A 21,469-nucleotide genomic window follows, 5' to 3' on the forward strand; every position below is an offset into this window, starting at 1 on the left:
CTAAAACATTATTTATATAAGCAGACATAATCCCTATGCTCTGAAAGGGAAGGGCCTAACAAAAGAAACCACATCCAATGTTTCAAACAGCTAAGTTGTAAGAAGATTGAAAAAAATAAGTAAAAAGGCTCAGAAATAAGAAGCTCCAGATTGAGGGATCCTGTTCTTACGATCTATTTTTCTTTCTAGACTTGGATGAAGGTTTGGAAAAGTCCGAACTTGTAGTGCCTTTGGAAGAACCCTGGCTGGACTTCTGATTAGGCCCGTTGCTTGAAGCATTTGTGGCATTTGAAACAGAAGCATCATGTTTCTCACGCATGACAGCTCCCTGAGAACCCCTCACCTGAACTCTCTTATCCTTCCTCTTCGGCCTGTAACTAGACCTTTCTCTCTTGGGTAACCATCTCTCGGGATCCGGAGGCGGTCCCGGGTTTGCAGGATCGAAGCCCTTCGGATACCTGGGCTTTCTCTTCCTCTTCTTTGATTTGGCTTTCTTCACCTCTTCCGAGATTTCCATTTTCCCCACATTTATCCCTTCAAAATGCTTTGCTCCGGAACTCTTTTCCAGGCTTTCCACATTGATTCCCTTGAGACCTGGCAGTTCTTTGAGCTTTTTCTCATATGATTCGGCCTTCGCAATGTCGGTTCGTGCCGCAGTTTTAACCAATCCCACCAAAACTTCGGTGTTCCCATGATTCTGTACAAGCTCTTCATAAAGTTTAAAGGCTTCTGTTTCATGGCCATGATTGAGTTTGAAGGACGCAGCCTCAGGCATGATCACACTGAGCTTATTGTCTTCCGTCATTGCATCCTTCCACCATTGGACAGCAGAATCCAGAACACTGACGGCACCGTTGAAATCATTATTGCGCTCTTTCAGGGAAACGATTGTCGCAACGGTGGCCGGCATATGTTGGATATCATGGATTGCAGATAAGGAGTCAGCAGCAGTCTGTAAATGGCCAGCAGCAGCAGAAATTTGAGCTCGGACAAGCATGATGAGCTTGGATTTTTCAGGGAATTTTTGTGCAAATTGTGCGAGCATCTCCTCCGCTTCAGAAACTTTCTTCTCTTTCACAAGCATGGCGACTTGGAGAAGAATAGGAGTCAAACTTTCAGGGAACATGTTCAGAAGTGCAGATACAAGCTCTTGAGCCTGTAAAATAAACCACTGTTAGCGAGGAAGAATATTGAAGCTTTAGCTCTGGTTGGAGTTTATGAATTTGTTATTCGCATAACACTTGAAATCTTCTTATGAGAAAACTTGACACAGAACACCATTATCACAAAAATCAATAGTACTTCTTCCGCTTTAAAAATCTCCAATCTGATATATCAATTTAAAAGAAAACAAAAAGCCAACATAATTATAACGTTAAACATCCAATTAAAAGAATAATCCTGAAAGCACCTTCAAAGAATACTTATAATCAGCCAACAATTTCATTTATGAAATAAAAAACACTTCTAATGATGCATACTTGAGCCTTTAAAGCTCTTTTATTAGGCTTAGTTTTATAAAAATGAAAATAATATGAGAACAACAAAGACAATTATCAAGAATGCTCGGGAAAAAAAAAAGAAACGGAAAAACAAAAGCAAAGTAAAAGATTGTATGAAAGCCTGGAGTTTGTTGGATTTCTGTACGCTATGAACCACAAACATAGATATTGAGGCACGAACCCAACACATGAACACAGCGATACGACGTAAATGCAAAAAGTAGGATACGACATATTTTGGACACATTTTTATATATAATAAATAATAGATATAAAACCTATAAATGCAAGATAAAAACTCAAATTAACATACAATTTTAAATTTTAAATGTTGTCTTATAGTAAAAATGAATTGTGAAGCACCTCCTATAAATTTTAAATGTTGTCTTATAGTAAAAATGAATTGTGAAGCACCTCCTATGAAAATGACTTGGACAAAAAACCAAAAACATAACATCGAATTGTATGATAAATTTCACTTATCAAATAAGTAAAATATGGAAATTAAGAAAAGTTTATTTAATATTATGCTTATAATAACACTTGTTTGCTAGGGCTTGGGAGAGGTCAAGGAGTATTGATTGCTGTGTAAAGAAGAGGCGGAGATGATTTGCTGCACAGGGCAGACAATAGTAGCTTATAACGGCTTTTCCTAGCAATTATTACTTATTATTTGTTATTATTTCCTGATTATGTATTTGCTATTTTGTCTTATTCGTTTTTATTTTCTTTCCTAGTTGTTTTATTATGTTTTTTATTTCTTTCCTTTATTATGCCTATTGTAATTGGGTTTAAATTCCCCTCCTATCAATCTATCAATAATATTTGAGCTGGTTTATCCTAAATTTCAACATTGTATCAGAGCCTAAACCTAAATTCATTAGCCACCGACCTCATCTGTTGGTTCCAATAGCTAGCACCTCATAGCCGTCAGCATCCTTTGCAGGTTCTAGTACTGCAACTGGTTCCCTCTGATCCACTTCAAAGATGGTTCTACAAAGAGCTATAGTCGCAGATTCCAACAGCCGCAGTTTCTACGATGCTTCTCCGTAAAGTCCCGCATGGTCCCACTATTTGCTGCAAGATCCTGCTTATTCTAACTACAACCTAGCTGTTCCGCTATTTTCTAGCAGCTGTTCCGCTAGTTTCCTGTAGTCCTCCAAAGTTCATCGATGGCTCGTAACCTCAACATCTTCTTTGGCTCAGTCGAAATTACAATGGATTCCTCCAACTCTGAACCACCTTCAGAAGGTGTTCTTGATTCCACAACAGGATCAACTGCAATTTCCGCTCCTTTGCAGATCGGAGGATCAAAAACCAACATGAGTTTCTTAATCACAACCCATAAACTGAACAACAATAACTTTCTCCAATGGTCCTAAGTGGCGTCTCCGTTCATCAAAGGGTATGAGAAGTTTGGTTACCTCAGAGGTGTGGTTTGTGAGCCTCCAAAGATTGATCCGACATATGGAGCTAGGGGAGTGAAGAACTCCATGATCATGTCATGGCTGATCAACTCTATGGAAACCTCAATTAGTCGTTCATACATGTTCCTCCCTACTGCTAGAGTCCTCTGGACAGCTGTTCGTTATACGTACTCGGATGTAGGAAATTTTGGCTAATTCTATGATGTATATAAGAAGACCTAAGAGGCAAAACAAAAGTCAAAAACCGCGACCCAATATTATAATGACCTCGTTGCATTATGGATGAAATGCGACCTGGACTACAATTATACTTGGGATTCTCCGACCAATTTATCCCACCTCCAGAAGATAGTAGGAAAGGATCATATGTTCTAATTCCTTGCTGACCTTAACAAAAATCTTGACGAAGTCCGTGGAAGTATTCTTGCTCGAGATCATCTTTCTTCCGCTAGCGCTGCTTCTACTAAGATTCGTCAAAAAGAAAGCAGGAAACTTGTCATGGTCGACACTTCTACTCCTTCAGCTGAATCATCCGCCTTAATCTCCAATAGTGCTTAGCCCTCGTCCATGCCACCTCGAACTGGTCATGCTACTTGTAATTATTGTCACAAACCAAACCACACTTAAGACAAGTATTGGAAACTTCACAATAAGTTGACATACAAACCTTCGACCGAATTCTCTACTGTCAAGGGACTCCAGTAGACGTCCGAACCAAGCACGACTTAACGGACTCCTAACCGGAACATTACAAAACCCTCCGAATCCCTAAATAACCAGATGGAACAATTGATCAAGCTTCTTGGAGACAATCAAGTCTCTACGGTCTATCGACCTTTCACGTCCGACAAGATACTCTTCCTATGACTCTCACAATTTATTCCTCCTCTAGTTCTTGGATTATTAATTCAGGTGTCACGGATCACATGACTAACTGCTCGTAAGCTTTCTTGACTTACGATCCATACTCTAGAAAAAATACTGTCAGAATTGTTGATGAATCCTGTAGTCTCATTACTGGTAAATGGTCAGTTGTATTAACGACTGATCTAACCTATAATTTGTTTTACATGTTCCTCGATTGCGTTGCTAATTTTGATTCTGATGATTGTTATTCATGATCGTCGTTCGGGGAGGATGATTGTAACTGCTCAAGGGTAGCCGAACTCAACTACTTCCAAACGGAAAAACACAGGGAGTGAAGACACAACACTTAAAAGTTGTAACCTATTTTGAGTCATTGAATGTCCCATTATGTTACATTGTCGTTTAGGATATCCTAATTTACAATATTTGAAAAATTTGTATCATTTGATGTTTTCTAATAAAAATCTCTCAAACTTCCATTGTGAGACATGTTTGTTAGCTAAACATCACTGAGTTCATTACACGCCTCACACTTACACACCTTTCGCTCCTCTCCCTGATTAACAATGACATATGGGGTCCTCTCACTCCCAGTTACGCCAATAAACGGTAATTCTTAACCTTAGATAATGATCGCAAGTCGAAAGAATGACAAGGATTTACATTTAAAAAAACAAATCGAAAGTCGTTGCAATCTTCCAAAATTTCTACACCTTTGTCTTAACTCAATTCAAAACTCCTATTTAGATCTTTCAGACCGACAATGGCCATGAGTTTTTCAACTCTATTTTGAGTGAATTTTTGGTTAATAAATGCATCATCCATCATAGTTCTTGCACGAGCACTCAATAAAATGGGATAATTGAGAGAAAAACCAGTCACCTCTCTGACGTTGCTCCTCAACAAAATGGGATAGTTGAGAGAAAAACCAGTCACCTCTCTGACGTTGCTCGCTCCATTATATTTCAATGCAATGTCCCGAAATATTTTTGGAACGATGTCATTCTAATTAGCACTTATCTCATAAATATAATCCCCTCCAAAATTCACAAGTTTCAAACCTCCTTAGTCGTCCTGATGTCAAGCTTCCTTACGAATCGGGTCTTCTCGACATTAGATCCCAAGATTTTTGAGTGCACTGCCTTTGTTCAGAACACTGTCCCTACTTGAGTAAATTTGATCCCAAATCCATAAGCTGCATATTCTTTGGACACTCCGCAACTCAAAAGAGATATCGACGTCTTGATCCAACCACAAACAACATCTATATGAGTGCTTATGTCTCTTTCTTTGAAAGTACTACATATTTTTTTAGCTCGGCCTTTAGTGAGGGGGTGTTTAAGTTCCCCAACATTGTCCCTTATCCTACTTCTATGGATAGTCCTCCTATTGTTCCTACCATTGAGTCACCTGTCCCATTGAATGCACCATCTCCTCATCCCACTGTCTGTGTCTACAATCAACGCACTCATCCCAATGCTCCTACTTTGGATCCCACTATCTCACAGGACCTTGACTCCACTCCGGACGACATCCTCAACACAACCCCTCCTCTGAATGAGTTGGGTTCTCCGAGTAAGATACACAATCAGACATGCTCCCTCTATTCTATGACAAAATATGTCTCATTCCATAGTTTATCGTCGATCTACAGAGCATTTGTTACTGTCCTGACGGACCATCAGATCTCTGTTACTATTAAGATAGCTCTTGCCGATCCAACCTGGAAAACGACAGCAATGGAGATGAATGCCCTTCAGCAGAACCATATGTGGGCCGTCGTGGACCTTCCTCAGGGTAAGAAAGCTGGAGGGTCCAATGGACTTTCAACAACAAGTTCAACTTTGACGGATCCTATGAATGCAATAAGGCAAGATCGGTTACCAAAGGATACTCTGAAACCTATGGAATTGACTATGAGGAGACATTTGCTCTAGTGGGTAAGTTGAACACTATTCGGGTCCTGTTGCCACTTGCGGTGAATCTGGATTGGCCTTTGTTTTAACTAAATGCCGATAATGCATGCTTGAATGGAGAGCTAACAGAAGAGGTGTATTGGTATCTCTCTCCGAGTTTTGATTCTACTGCCTCCAATGGACAAGTTTGCAGGCTACAAAAGTCTCTCTATGGGCGAAAGTAGTCACCAAGAGCTTGATTCGGTAAGTTTACAAAGGTGATCGTGGTCCATGGTTTTACTCATGCTTAATCGAATCACGCCCTCTTCTTTCGACATCCATACAACGATCAGGTAGCTATCCTTATTGTTTATGTTAACGATATTGTTCTTACAGGTAATAATTTCCCAACATTGCAATCCTTAGTCCTTACAGGTAATAATTTCCCAACATTGCAATCCTTAAAAGACACGTTTGCTTCGTCCTTCGTGATGGACTAAAGATCTCTCTGGTATTTCTGAGGCAAGGAAGTGACTCGGTCATCTTGGGGTATTTGTCTGTCTCAGCATGAATATGTGATTAATCTCTTGACAGAGAATAACCTTCTTTTGTGCAAACCCGTTGTTCCTATGGATCCTAATGAAAAATCATCTGACATTCCCAATGTTGTACTTGTCAACAAGACTCATTACTAGCGCCCTGTGGGAAAACTCATCTAACTCACTCATACTGCCCCAACATATGCCATAGTTAAAATAGCAAGTCAATTCAGGCATGACTGATGACCCCTACGAGCACCACCTCTAAGCTATCCATCGAATTTTGCATACTTAAAAGGTACACCGGCCTCGTGTTTGTTTTTATCTCGTCACACCTCTAGGTGTATCGTCGTGGTATACAGATGTTGATTGGGTCGAATAGTTCATAATCGGTGTTCAAACTCGAGGTATTGCTCAATTGTATGGGGCAATCTAAGCACGTGGAAAAGCAAGAAATAGACTTTAGGTTTAAATACCCCCTCCTATAAATAATATTTGAGCTGATCAATTCCAAATTTCAACAGATAGCATGTCCAGTAGTTCTTTAGAACTTGAAATCCCCTAGTGAAGTTTGAAGATGAGGCTGGGATGGCTTTAATGCTGAGGCAAAGAATAGAGACTGCATTGACGCCCAAAGTGGAGATGCAAGCCTCTTCAACGAAAAGAGGATTTATGAATTAGTTAAGACTATGAGTGTATTTTGTTAAATTTTTTTGCCTCTAATTCATTTGATTGTGGTATCTGAATGTTAAATTGTAAATTTTTCTTAATTGGTGATTCATTAATTGGAATGGCATCTGATTAATTATCTTTCATTGATTGTTAAATGTTTTTTTAATTCTTTTTGCTGACAATTTGTTGGACTTGTTATCTTCTCATTAGTTATGATTATTAATGCATTTAGTTCAAATTTGCTAGCCACCAGTTTATTAAATTTTTGCCACTAAGTGTTATATTATAAATTCTCATTCTTGCTAAATCACTAAGTGGAATGGCAACTCCTTTCCTTCTCATTCTCCTTCATTCATTAATAATTTTTTCTTCTATTTGACACTCTTATTTTAAAACCATTTTAATAGACTTAAATCATAAACATAATTTGTTGTTCTTGAAAAGTTAAATTGTAATTTCTTCTTGATTCCTAATTTAGGACAAGTGCTTGTACTAGGAATGTCACACTGAGTTTATTATTTATAAATTTATTTGCAGTGGAGTTTGTTGGACTGCTATCTATTCGTAAAGTCTGTTGAATTGTTGTATTTTATGGAATTTGTTAAAGTTTGTTTTGTAATTTACTGAGTTCGTTGGATTCTGGAGCATTGTATATTATTGCTTGGTTTGTTGAATACGTGGACTACTATGTTTTTTCCTAAGGTATTTGTTTTTCTGTTCTACACTTAAAATATCATCCCATGAAACCATCTCGGCTTCATGATGGCTCTATGATCGCAAAATGAAAATATTAAAATTTATTTCATTTTTTCTTATTAATATGACTTAATTTTTCCTTCGAGACCAATGTTTCAAAGGCTCTGTCATTTCAAACTGAAGGGGAAACTTCAAATCAGAAAGGAGCTAAAAGTGCGCTAATTTTTTTAAGAGGAAATCATTGATATGCTTGTATGATTTGTACTTCAAACAATCAAAGTATCACTCTACCCCTTTTTTAAATGGCATTAGGGAGTTAATCAAAATTTTAAATTTTATAAAGCATATTGTATATGTATTAAATGTTAACTTTTACTTTTATTTTTCTGGTCTCCACTTACATAATTTTTACTTGCTTTATTTGGTAAATTTAAAGAAAAAAATATAAATTTGAATCTTTCAATAATATTTTAACCTAATAATGATTTTTTTAAGTTGAATTTTTTGCTAATTTTGAGCCTGGCTAGCTCAAAATAGAGCCAATTTCATTCAATCTAGCTTAAAATCAAGTATGATCAATCCACGATTTGAATTCAAGCCCACAGTAGCTCATTTAGAGACTAGATCCTTTATAGCCCTAGACAGTTCTGTAACTAAATCAGAGAAAAAAAAAAAACATTTGGTGTACAAAGAGATAAAACTTCTAAGGGATTAAAAAAAAGAAAATTATGATATGATCGAGATAAAAATCGGCACGATTTCCAGAAAAATTAGGGCAACACAATATTTTTTATCGATCACCAAATCAAAGTAATACAACACAAATACATAAAGATAAACATCTATAATTCAAAAGTTAGGTGATCTCTCTCAATTCCTACAATTCAAGAGGTAGGAAAACATTCCCAAATCCTAAACCTAAGACTCACAATTCAAGCTCATGCATAGCTCTAACCCTAAGCATAACAAACCTATGTATACCCAACAATTATAATAATAAAAGACTAAATTTTCCTTAGCCATACAAAAGACAAATTTTCCTTTAAACTAGGTGCCAATGTAGCAACACCCCCCGCCCTCCCCCACCACAAAAGACATCTTGTCCTCAAAGTGGGAAAAAGTGAGCGTTCCTCCTCTCCCACAACTGTCTCTATTTCTTCCATATTTGTCTTTTCATCACGCACTACGAGAACTTATAATTTTTTATCTTTGCAATGGTATCCTAGGGTAAACTTTTTTTCACGCAGAAAACAAAACCTCTTTGTTCGCTTCTCCAGAATGTCTCTGTAAGGCACTTGAGTGTTGCTTCCGATCGTGGCCCATTATTCATGTCCCTCTGGACTTCCACTGTTTGAGCTTTTAGTATCTTCGTGGTTGTAACAGTTCAATACGACGTTCCATCTATTTTGCTTTTGTTGTCTTCTTCATCTGATTCTTGCCCTCTACCATCTGAGCTAGCCCCATCGTCTCCCTGTCGAAGTGATGCCTGTATGTTGGGCTTTAGGCCCTTCATGAAATTTCAATCTAATCCTGCTTCAGAAATCCCCACCAGCAGTCCCAACAAAAGCTCAAATCTTTCCCTATATTTCATGATAGCCTCATGAGTCACGGCATAAAATTTTTCATGTAGGCCTTCTTCCGAATTGCTCGAAAACGTTCCAACAAATAGTCCTTCAATTCCTCCCACGAATGTATCATGTTAGAAGTTATATTAGGAAATAAATTATTCCTATTAGAAGTTATAAGGATTGGATTTATTTTCTTGGATTGGATTGGATTGACTTCCTTCCCTGTTTTAAATTTATTTTCTTGGATTGGATTTATTTATTTTTCCTATTTTAAGCTTTCATGTTATTTATCGTTTCTTTTATCTCTAAGTAATTATTATGAATTGATTAAATGAAGATTTAGTTGTTATATCTTTCATTTTATGTTATTTCATTTTTTATTGTCTTTCATATCCTAGGATTCATATAAGAGCATTTATACCCCCTTTCATATCAATAATTTAATTTCGTTGACTTTTGAAAATCAACCTGGTATCAGAGTCCTGAAAAAAACCCTAACGTCTCTAGCAAAGGAGATTTCCTATCATCGGAAACTTCCTATTTCCTGCAACCAGAACTCCTCTCCCTACAGGCCCTAGCCATCGAAACTCTCTCCCTGTAGAGCCCTGGCTGCCGAAACTCTTTTCCCTGCAGTTTCTGGACGATAGAACTCCTCTACCTATAACTGTCGACATCGAAGCTCTTCCCACACCCTTCCTGAAGGCCCCAAATTCTCGCAGGGTTGTAATGTAGACCCTTCGTGCAATTTTCCTTAGTGGAGACACATCTTCCTGCACTCTTCCTTCAGAAAATTGTTTTCTCTATAGGGCTATAGCTGTAGGCCCATATTGATTTATTCTCTTTATGCAGTCTTTCGTATCAGTCACGCCTTCTTCCTTGCCTCCTCTCTTTTTTAGATTTTTTTTCTTGCTATGCTTGGTGGTATCAGGATCAACAACAAAACAAGAGCAAATTCACAATCATTCTTAGTATTTTTAACTCCATTTTCCTTAACATGTTCTTCAATTTCACTAATTGGAAAATTAGCATCAGTTTCAGATATGCTCTCATATTGTATTCTCGTTTTGATTATTATGTTTCTCATCATTCTTAGATTCTACAGAGCACTTTTCATCCTTCCCCTTCGTTTTCTTAGATTTTTCATTACTTTTTAGAATCAATTTCAAAAGGGATTGCAGCCACATCACTAATATAAATAGTATCTTGACCAACAATATCAACACTTGTTTTCTTATCAAGATTTATCTTTCTTTTTGGAACTTTTGCTCTCAATGGGGAAAATTTTGAGAAAACTATTTTAATTTTTCTGCCGGAAACTTCTTTTCCCAGCAGGCCCTGCAGACGGAATATCCTCCTGCAACCTTTCCTGCCGCCAAAATTTCCTCCTGCAACCTTTTTTGTCGCCGGAACTTCCTTTTGTAGACTTTCCCGCCGCCAGCTCATTCCCCTGCAATTTTTTTAGTTGTCGGTCTCCCTCCTACCGGCTAGCTTTCCTTCTTGCAGGGACCTCCTCGTGAACACTTTATGTACCTCCCATGAGATCTACCCGCAGGCCTCCCCATGAGATCTACCTCCCGTAAAAGCTCACCTGCAGACCTCCTCGTGAACACTTTATGTATTCTTCCTTGGTGGTTTCTGCAAGCCTGCCTAGAGATTTTTTTTCCTTTCGTTTCCCATGCAAGCCCGTAATTGCACGCCCATCTGGAGATTTCTCAGTTCCCATACTTCCTGGGGCAAGGACAACCTTGTCTTCTTGTTTATAGTTGTCGGCCTTCAAAAAGATCGCAACAACGACATCTCACCACAACCGTCCCTTGGTAGTAGGGCTATCAAAAAAGCTTGTCGTTCGTGAATAGTTTGTGTTCGCATCGTTAAGTAGCCCGTGTCCGAATCGTTTCTTAAGCAAGTGAGCCGAATACAAATAAGTCTTTTGAACTCGATTAGTAAATGAGTCGAATGCAAACTAAGGTTTGTGCGTTCATGTTTAGCTCGTTTTGACTCGAAATACTTGAATAATAATACTTATTTATATCATTTTTATATTAATTTTTTATACTATATTTAAAAAATGCATATAAAAAATTTGTTGGTATAAATGCAAAAAATAAACTTTAGGTGTTAGATATGTAAATAGATAGAAATTGGTTAGTATGTATTTAAATGCCCAAAAGGAAAAAAAAAATAAACCTAAGTCCAATCTCATCTCAAGTAGGGCAGTAAAAAAAGTTATTTTTTCACGAACAACTCATGTTTTGTTTATTAAGTAGCTCGTGTTCGGCTCATTCATCTAGTAAATGAGCCGAACAAAAATAATTTGCTTAAGCTTAAATTATAAACTAGTCGAACATGAAGAAAAATAAATTTTGAAAAACCAAACATGAACAAGCTTTGGGCTCGCTCAATCTCGGCTTGTTTACACACCTACTTGATAGAGGACGCAGAAGGCTTAGAAGAGAAAGGCTGGCAAAAATGGAAAAGGACGGAGGGCTAGTGGATCTCTGTATTGAAGCCACGACTGCAAGCAATAAGAGCGTTAAGAAATGGCAGAGGCAATGAAGGAGCCTCGAGCGTCTTCCTACTCAACTCGCTAAAGCTCTCTTTAGACGTTTGCACAGCCACCGCCTCCTTTTTCCCATCCATCCTTGTAATTTTCCAGGATTCTGTCGAAATGGTTGACTTCATAGGGTAAAAAAACCTAAGAGAATTGGACCTGTCAAGATGCTCAAGGGTCACAGATGATGGCATTAAGCATTTATTGTCCATTTCAAGTTTGGAGAAGCTATGTGTGTCAAAAAACAAGATTGATTGTTGATGGAGCGCTCTACCTCTCTTCCTTTGTAAATCTCCATGTGTTGGATTGGGAGGGATTCCTGTCACTGATAATGCACTATCATCATTACAGGTGTTGAAACTACTTGAGCACTTAGATTTATGGGGCAGTGAAATTTCAAACATCAGTGTTGCTACCGTTGAAAAGTTCCTTACGTTGAGTTTTTTGAATATAGCTTGGACCAAAGTTAACAGAATATATTTTGCTTGTTTAAACACTAGTAACTGCACTATCCATTCTATAGTTGAAGGAGACAATATATTTTCTTTCTATTGCTTGTTTAAACACGAGTAACTGCACTATCCATTCTATAGTTGAAGGAGACAACAATGCAACTTCTCCTTTGTCAAAGTTAATTGTTACTGGAGCAACTTTTACTGATGCAGATCAGGTTTTTTCAAGTCTCCAATTAGGCTGTCAGAAATTCCTGGATATATCTTACTCAAACATTGAACGCTTAAACATATTGGTTACCTTGAATAACCTGAAACATTTAAATCTTACTATACCCAGATAACAAATGGTTTAATGGAGCGAGTAGCATCGAATGAAGAGAAATTGAAATATTTAAATCTCAACAGACCTTGCACCGGATCTTTTCCTGCAACAAGCTCTCCAAAGTTTTTTCCTACTACAGGCCCTTTCTCAAACAATATCACAGGCCATATGCTGCAACTTTCCCTATAGGTGCTCTTTTTTTTTTTCTGCAAGTCATATCCTGCAGCCTTCACTGCGGGTGTTCTTCCTTTTTTTACGTACAAGCCATACTCTAAAGCTTTTCTGTAGGTTGTATACTTGCAAACTTTCTTGCAGCATTACCAGTAGAAGTCTTCATTCCAAAGTCAACTAGAAGTCAGTTAATCCTATAGGTTGTTTACTTCTCTGCAAAATTTTTTGCAGCATTACCTGTATGCAGTTGTTTTTTAATGCAGTTTCTACAGTGTCTGTAAGTAGACAGAAGACTCCTACAGATAATGCTGCAGGGATGAAGACTCCAAGTTTTACCTAAAAAAGAATTTTCCTCGCCCATTGTTTGATATTTTCAAATTCAAGTTGAATATGTTTATCAACCATATTTCAACCTGAGGGAGAACATTAGAATTTATATTAGCAAATAATTTAATCTTGTTAGAAGTTATGAGGACTAGATTTATTTCATTAGATTGAAATTATTTTCTTTCCCGTGCTAAATTTATTTTATTGGATTAAATTTATTTCTTTTCCTATTTTATATCATTTCCTTTATGTCCAAGTAATTATTATGAATGATTTGATTAGAGATATATGTAGTATATCTTTCCTTTCATGTTATTTTCTTTTTCTTGTCTTTTCCATTTTAAGATCCATGTAATGGTATTTATACCCCATTTTCATATATAATTATTATGAATGATTTGATTAGAGATATATGTGGTATATCTTTCCTTTCATGTTATTTTCTTGTTCTTGTCTTTTCCATTTTAGGATCCATGTAATGGTATTTATACCCCATTTTCATATCAATAATATAATTCCGATGAATTCTGAAAATCAACAGATCAAATACTAGCCTCTCTTCACCGAAACCAGGATAGAGCTTTCCCCTCCAAACATAACCCTACCGCCATGAGTTTCTCCTTCTCATCTAACCCATTTACCGCGAAGTATAGCTCCACGCGATACTCTCACTTGTGTGCATCCCTCTCGAAGATTAACATCTTCAACTTCCTACCATCTTCTTCTTCCTCCGTTGTTTTCCCTCATATATAGAGAGTAAAACTCCCTCCTTCAATCATAGTCATATCCCTTCCATGCTTCTCTCCTTTCTTTTTTGTGCTTTTCTATACCTCTCGCATAATCTTTTCTACATATTTTAGCCCAACCGCCTCAATCAGAAATCTCTAATACACCCACAATCGGAGCCCTAGGGGAGGATGAACTTGCATAATCTTTTCTGCATATTCCTCACGTCTGATCCCTTTCCCTTTCGATTTACCCATTGAATCTCCAACCAACCCTTGGGTAAGGTTTGCAAACTGAACTATCGATAGGGTCTTATATTGCATCTCAATAAGCTTCCTCAGTATCTCCTTCAAGCTCTCAAATCGGTTGTCAACAGCCGAAAACCTTTCCTCTATCTTGGATTTATGTTTCCCCACTTTTTTCCTCCAATTTCTTCTCCAAATCGTCTATTTTTTTTACACCATTATTTCCTGTCACTCGAGCACGCTCGATTCATGATCCAATCACTGACTTCAGAAAATCCCTATACAACTTGATCGCAGAGTTCCACAATCCCGTTTGTATGCTGACGCAATCCTGCAACCCACACTCATGTCTTGCTCCTCCTTCCGCTCCGTCTGTCAACAAAGGCGCAAAACTCGCATTAACCTGAAACTCGGGCTATCTCATCCTCCCACTCTGTATGGGAACAAAGACGACAATTAAGGATTTTTGAATTTTGTGATCTGCCGGTTTGAAGAACTGTACACCGCAATGTCGTCAACGCTTTCTCAAAAAACCTCTGATGTCGACTATATCGTCAATCATGAAAGCGATAGGTAGTTTCCCAACAAGCTCTAATTGTGATCCACGAACAAGATAGGCAATGCTCTGATCGCGACTGTGCGCGAAGACGTCTGATTGAACGATCGTGTGACTCTATACTGAAATCATCTGTAAGCTACGAGTATCCTCTCTTTTGTTGATCTGATTCCTAGAGTCTTGAGCTCTGATACCAATTTGATACTTCGAAGTAGAAATAGACACGATTTTCCAAAAAAAAATATGGCAAACACAAATTTTATTTCTCGATCACCAAATCAAAACAATACAACACAAATACATAAAGATGAACACCCACATTCGAGAGGCAAACAATCTCTCCCAATTCGAGAGGTAGGAAATCACTCTCAAACCCTAAACCTAAGACTCGTAACTCAATCAACAATCTCTCCCAATTCGAGAGGTAGGAAATCTCTCTCAAACCCTAAACCTAAGACTCGTAACTCAATCTCTTGTATAACCCTAACCCCAAACATAACAAGCCTATTTGTACAAAAAAAAAAAAAATTAAATAAAAGACAAAAATAAAATAAAAGACTAAACTGCCCTAAGGTATAAAAGATAAATTTACCCTTAAGCACCCTAACCCCAAACATAACAAGCCTATTTGTACCAAAAAAATAAAAAATAAAAAATAAAAGACTAAATTGCCCTAAGGTATAAAAGATAAATTTACCCTTAAGCTAGGCGCCAAGGCAACAAATTATTATTCAAATAATAATCGTAATAAAAAGGCCTGACCTGATCCATCTTATTTGTCTGAAGAAGTAGAAGCAAGCGATTAGAATATAAGGACTCCTTCTGCCTCTGCGATAACTTAAAATCAAGACCACTAGCAAGTTTAAAGAGCTTCGAATTCTGATCCTTCTCTATTAATCTGTCAAGCTTCCTCAAGCTATCAGAAGCATCTTTTGTTCCTCTCAAGGAGATAAGATTATTTGTAGCGATGGCCAGTGACGAAGCGTCAGCCAAGTTGCGGTTTATTATATCTATATAAGCCTTTACTGCTGCGTCTTTTTTTCCAAGTAACTAAGAGAAATTTACATAATATTCAATAACAACATCAATATTGGCATATGGAAACTTAAAAATAATATTAACTCATACATACCTGCTGGATATATGCCAGCTGCACAGATATTGGAGCTAGCTCTGTTTCTATCTCTTCTTCAGTATAATCCTCATCCATTAGCATTTCCTGGCCGATTCTGGAATCGAAGAAGAAGAATTACAACTTTGTCGTTGTCAGCTTTATGAAAATTTCAGATTAATAAATTATTAAAATGCAATCCAAAGAAATGCATGCGTAGATCAATTCTGCTACTTTTTTAGACAACTTTCAAGTTACCTTGGATCCACCCTATTTACTTCCGAAGCCTTGCTATATGTTAACAGTATTAACACATCCCATTGATGCATCTCTAGCCTTTGTTTTTAATTCCCCAAGTCATTAAAATCCATTTTTCATTATTTTAGCTTCGATAAATGGTACAAATATCATCCCTTGAATATCATTTCTCAACGTATCTTTCCTACTTTGGCCCTATATTCATCTTAGCACAATAATTTCTATTGAGCTCAACTGGTGTATATCAATGAGTTCTTTCTTGTCACATTAACATTCATCAAATAAAAATGACCCAATAATATTTTCAAAAAATTTAATTTTAAGTTCTATAATAGTCACATTGTATAGTACACTAGTGACATTTCCATTTTTTAACGACCCAACATTAACTCCAAATATTATATCATCACACAAATTATCCACCAATAATTAAGATGCTATGCCTAAGCTATAATTACGTATACATTATCCTAGATGACAATGAAAAAGAATTGACACTTCAAATCAAACACGATAATGCACAAGCCAATCTTCTGTAAAGCATTTACAGCTGCGTAAGTTTTGAAATCTAAACCATTGAAAAACTAAAATGTAAAATCCATCTGGAGTTGAGCCTGAGCCACTGAAACATGAAAAGATAAATGAACTTCAAAGTGTTTCCTATCTTAAAACCTTAATCTGACTTTTCTACGCAAATGCCCACAGGGCAGACACAAATGATTTTGTTTTGCAATCCACTTCTCATGAGTTCTTTATTACCTGGAATTTATCATTAACAAATTCCTCCACCGATATAAGTCCTTCACCTTATAATGTTAGAAAGTATTTTGTAATATTTCCATTTAACAAAAATTATATCATTATTGATCCGACTTCTATTCAACGTTTCAAAGATAAATTATCAATAGGTTATCGAGAAACAAGATTCACGGACAAAGAATGTAATTTCCTATGTATTGTTTACATGCCAGCCGATATATGAACATTAACCTTAGATCTTGACAAACAACTCGACCTAGAAATGAATATATCATACCAAATTCATTCAGTTCCCACCAAATACACAACCTACTCCAAGTTATTAATTTTTAACCAGTAAGGCTCCATCTTAAATGATTATTGCATCATGAGATTATCGAAGAACAAAAAAGTAATAAAATAAAAATAAAAAAATAATAATAAGGTTTACAGCTTCGCATAGATGTTTTGATCAGCACAGGGAATATTAGATAACAATGATCAATATGCAAGTTTAAAATAGTTCCACAGCAATATCATGTGATGGAGCAGAAACTATTTTCGAAATTGATTTTTTGAATCCCAATAACAAATAAGCTGGTTCTGCCGGCAACAAATTTCCAAACCTATTATATCTAGCTCTACTAGTTAAGCTTAGAAAGCCTTCTAACCATTGATTCGTATTAAAAGCAAAGTTTGTGATTTAAAAAAGTTCTATGAATGTTATTTTCAGTCTACCCTAAGCCATATTATCCTATTCTTTAACCAAGCAACTTTGCCTTTTGCTATATTACAGAAAACCGGATGTGGGAAATTACTTCATGCACGTGCTCTAAAAATATGCTCATTTTCCATTTGTTTCTTATTAGACGATGCCATTTTTCACTAAAATGCAATAATTTGATTAAATTTAATAAGATATTTAGCTCGTCAAAAATTCCTATCATTAATCTTATAACATCTATCTGGAATAAAGCTTAGTCTAGGTAAATCAATTTTAACAATTATATAGAAGTTATTTATTTATACACATTTTTCTTCTTCATCCTCTCTCTAATTTGAATTGCTTGTCTAATGATTATATCTTCTATACTTTATTTACATGTTTGAACCACATGTATATCAGTTCCTATAAAATATACTGATTAGACAAGTAGATAAAATTTATGCTTGGGATTTAGAAAGGGTGATTAGGACCTAAGTTAACAATGATAGAAGTTTTTCAAAATATTTTGCCAAACAGAGGTTTAACAACCCAAACAACACTCAGAGGAAAAAAAGAAAAAAAGAAATAAAAAGGAAGATTTATAAAGCAAACCTAAATAACTAGTATGTTCATATGATTGTACAAGTCCAAATCACCTCCATATATTTACCACTATCAATTATTCAATAATATAACACAATCATTCCTTAATTTATCTTAATAATTCTGTCGCAATAACGAATAATTTTTTTCCTACAACACTCAAATTCATGCAACAAAATTGAGTGAAATGTTAAAATAATCCTCTGACTATTTAAATGGGTGTCATTTAGTCCTAAAGTCTATAGAAGTGTCAAATTAGTCGCTGTGCTTTTTTAAAATATGAGCTGAAATGGTTCTCATGAGAACTATTTTAGCCACCATTAAAATAGTCTGAGACTAAAATAACTCCCGACAATATGTCAGGGAACCATTTTGACACTTTTCTCCTATCTAATCTAATAAAAGTTGCAAACATCAAATCAATTTTGGCTTGTAGGCTTTATATTACCATGTTGCATAAGCATATGAATGAAAATGGCACCTAAAATGTGAATAGCTCAAAATTTTTGACATGTTTTAAAATTCTATTTGTGTACCAAGAATAGTTTGATCTTTTTGCTAATTTATAGAAGTTACTACCTTCGAGCTGATAGTAGTTGTTGCTCGGCTTCTGCATACTTTTTGTTTTCAATAAGAGAGCAAGCGGTGTTGTAAGCCAGCTCAAAGCTATTGGAAGGTTTAACTTTCAGAGCATCAAGCATTCCCTGTACTTCATTAGATCTTCCAGCTGATACCAAAGTGGCGATAAAATTCGATTTTACATCCAAGGAATCAATCTTGAGTTTTTGTAGCTTCTCATAGCTTTGCGTGCAAGCATCCATTTTCCCTAGTCGGTATAGAATTTGAGACTCCAACTGTAAAACCATCAGACTTCTTTCAAGATTGTTTAACGATTCCAGCGCATCTTGCAGTTTGTTTTGCCTGTACAGGCAATATGCCTTAACATTGTCAAGAAAATAGATTAGCTAAATTGGTTAAAAGCATCGTGGAGGATATCCAACCCTCTACTAAAAAATGATTTTTTAAGAGAACACCATAGCTGAGAAAACAAAATCATCAATAGGATGTTAAGCTCGGCAGCACAAAAGACTTGATAGAAAGCATGTGAAGAGATTAAAAAAAAAACATGTGAAGAGCATTCGATCACTTTTTTTTTTTTTCCTTGTACTCACTTAACTGTTAGAGCACCAAACAATATTGCGTTTAGTCCCATAATGACTAATATAAAAAATGTTGATTATGGTATATCAAGTGGTCGGCCCTCACCCAGGCCTAAAGTAGTGGGTTAATAAGTTTGGCCACAAAAGTCGCTCTTTGGTTGCATCATAAAACTGGTATGAGAGCCAAAAGTCAAATTGGGATCAAGTGATTCATGCAATTTGCTGATCCATGTCCTTTAGCAGCATCTAGTTGGATAAAATACTAGAGAAGGTCAATCTGTTACACTCACGCTCGTAACAGACCCGGGCGTAGCAAAACCAGTACATTCTGGATCGGGCAAATTCCCCAATCGGCAGGCCTGGCTGGTTTGCGTCGCAAGAAAAGGCTGAGCGGCAATCTACAGCGGCTAAAGAAGGCAGGGAGCGGCGATTTGCCACGCTGAAGAAGGCAGGGAGCACGAGGGGTTCACGAGGGTCTTAATCACATACTCAAGGATGAGAGATTAAAGCAGTTTGAAGAAAAAGTTGGAAGGAAAATTTTGAATTACTGTGGGAGGATTTCTATTAAAGGGAGTGACCTAGGGTTTGTCTTTTTTATGCATGTTTTTTGGGTTGTTGTGTTCTTTCTTCTTCTTGTGGTATTCCTAACGACGTCTATGGTTGTGGGAGAGTAGATCTACCTCTCGAATAGTAGATCACCTTTGTATCTTTGCTTGTTTTCCTATGTTTTTTCGGAGGAGCAGCCCTCTTTGACTTTTCCACATATCTATTTTTGTTCCGTCTTCGTTTGCTTGCTGATTTTGGTCCCGATGCACATTAAATTGGTAACAGAGCCTAAATCTTAGTGATGTGGCAATAAAGAAAGTGGATGTGCTAGAGGGAGAGGTAGGGCAAATCAGATCGGAAATGGAAGAGAGGTTTGCCACCATGAAGAACAAATTTTCTTCCCTTGAAATTTGAATGGATAACAGAATCAAGAGCATAGGGGAAATGCGGGAGATGATGAAAAAGCTCATGAAGAGCAATCTAAGGCTGTATCGATCGCTTCAGTCGCAAGCCCTAAATAAAGGTTGATCAGAGAATCCTTGGCTGGTCAAAAGAGGAGATCAAACGAAAAAACAACAAAGAAGACATAATTTACCAACATGAGTGTTCCCCTAGGACTCCAAAAGGAGGGGGAGTGGAGTCTTCCAATGGAGAAGGATGGGTCAAAAATTGGAGAAATGGGGTCAGGGGCACAAAAGAGTACGATGGAGGAATGAGGGAATCAAGCGTTAGGCATGCCTATGATTGAAGGAGGGAGTTCCACCCTAGATACATGGGGGGAAATATCAGAGGAATAATAGGAGGCTGGGGTGGAGATGCAAGAGTCAGAAAATTGATGATGTCAATCTTCGAAAGGGAGGATGCACATAGGTGGGTGCATTAGGTGGTGCGATACTTTGCAATCAATGAGTTAACTGAGGAAGAGAAGCTCATAGCAGCGAAATTATGCTCAGAGGGAAAGGCTTTAGCATGGTTTCAGTGAATGGAAGCAAGGTATCCGATGTAATCATGAGAGGAGTTTAAGGATTGCTTGTTAGAGCATTTCATAGCCATTCGGGGAGGAGACCTACACGAGTAATTTTATTCTCTGACTCAGGAGAGGACAGTTATAGAATTCCAGGAGAAGTTCGAGCTCTTGTTAAGAAAGTTGATAGGGATTTCTGCAGTAGAACTGAAAGGGAACCTCTTGAAAGACCTAAAACCCGACATACGAGCAACTATCGGCCTCGTGAGACCACGAGGGTTGAGGGAAATGATGGAGCTTGCCCAGATGATGAAGGTAAAGAAACAAGTGAAAAGAATCAACAAATGTGACAATACCAGAGGATTCTACAAAAGCACCATGACAGCCATAACACTGAGGACCCAGACTGTGTCATTTCCGAAAGAAATGCCGAAGTAGAAGAATTCAGGGACCCGCCCTTGGGGTAATTTCAAGCACCTAACAGATGCAGAAGTGCAGAATAAAAGAGCAAAACGATTATGTTACCGTTGTATTGAGAAATACGCCCAGTCCACTGTTGCAAGGAGCATGCCCTTCAGATTCTTTTAGTGCGGGAAGAAACGAAGAGTGAGGAATCATATGAGGACACAGTGGAGTAGAATCATCAAAATTTGGATGTGGCAGAGGTATCCCTCAAATCGGTGGCGGGATTTACCCCAAATCACACCAATGTGAAGTGTTGGATTGGGGAACAACCAATTGTGGTGTTGGTAGATAGTGGAGCCACACATAATTTCATCTCAAATCAAGTCGTTGAGAAGCTAGGGTTAGAGTTGATGACTACAAGAAGCTTTGGCGTGATGATGGGGACAGGGAACGTGGAGA

At 37.2% G+C, this 21,469-nt stretch overlaps 1 protein-coding gene across 1 annotated transcript in view; it reads right to left on the reverse strand.

The window, feature by feature from the left end:
- Positions 1 to 153: 153 nt before the first annotated feature.
- Positions 154 to 21,469, reverse strand: part of LOC110022416 (signal recognition particle subunit SRP72-like) — a 39,010-nt gene continuing 17,694 nt past the window's right edge. Inside the window, exons 4-7 of the mRNA XM_020721345.1 lie at positions 18,515 to 18,873; positions 15,652 to 15,748; positions 15,282 to 15,569; positions 154 to 1,156 (exon numbers count right to left, since the gene is read on the reverse strand). Coding sequence (XP_020577004.1) covers positions 167 to 1,156; positions 15,282 to 15,569; positions 15,652 to 15,748; positions 18,515 to 18,873 — 1,734 coding nt within the window. The 3' untranslated portion in view covers positions 154 to 166. The remainder of the gene's footprint in view (positions 1,157 to 15,281; positions 15,570 to 15,651; positions 15,749 to 18,514; positions 18,874 to 21,469) is intronic.

This window comes from Phalaenopsis equestris, unplaced genomic scaffold (genome assembly GCF_001263595.1).
Source record: "Phalaenopsis equestris unplaced genomic scaffold, ASM126359v1 Scaffold000188, whole genome shotgun sequence".
Lineage (NCBI taxonomy): Eukaryota > Viridiplantae > Streptophyta > Magnoliopsida > Asparagales > Orchidaceae > Phalaenopsis > Phalaenopsis equestris.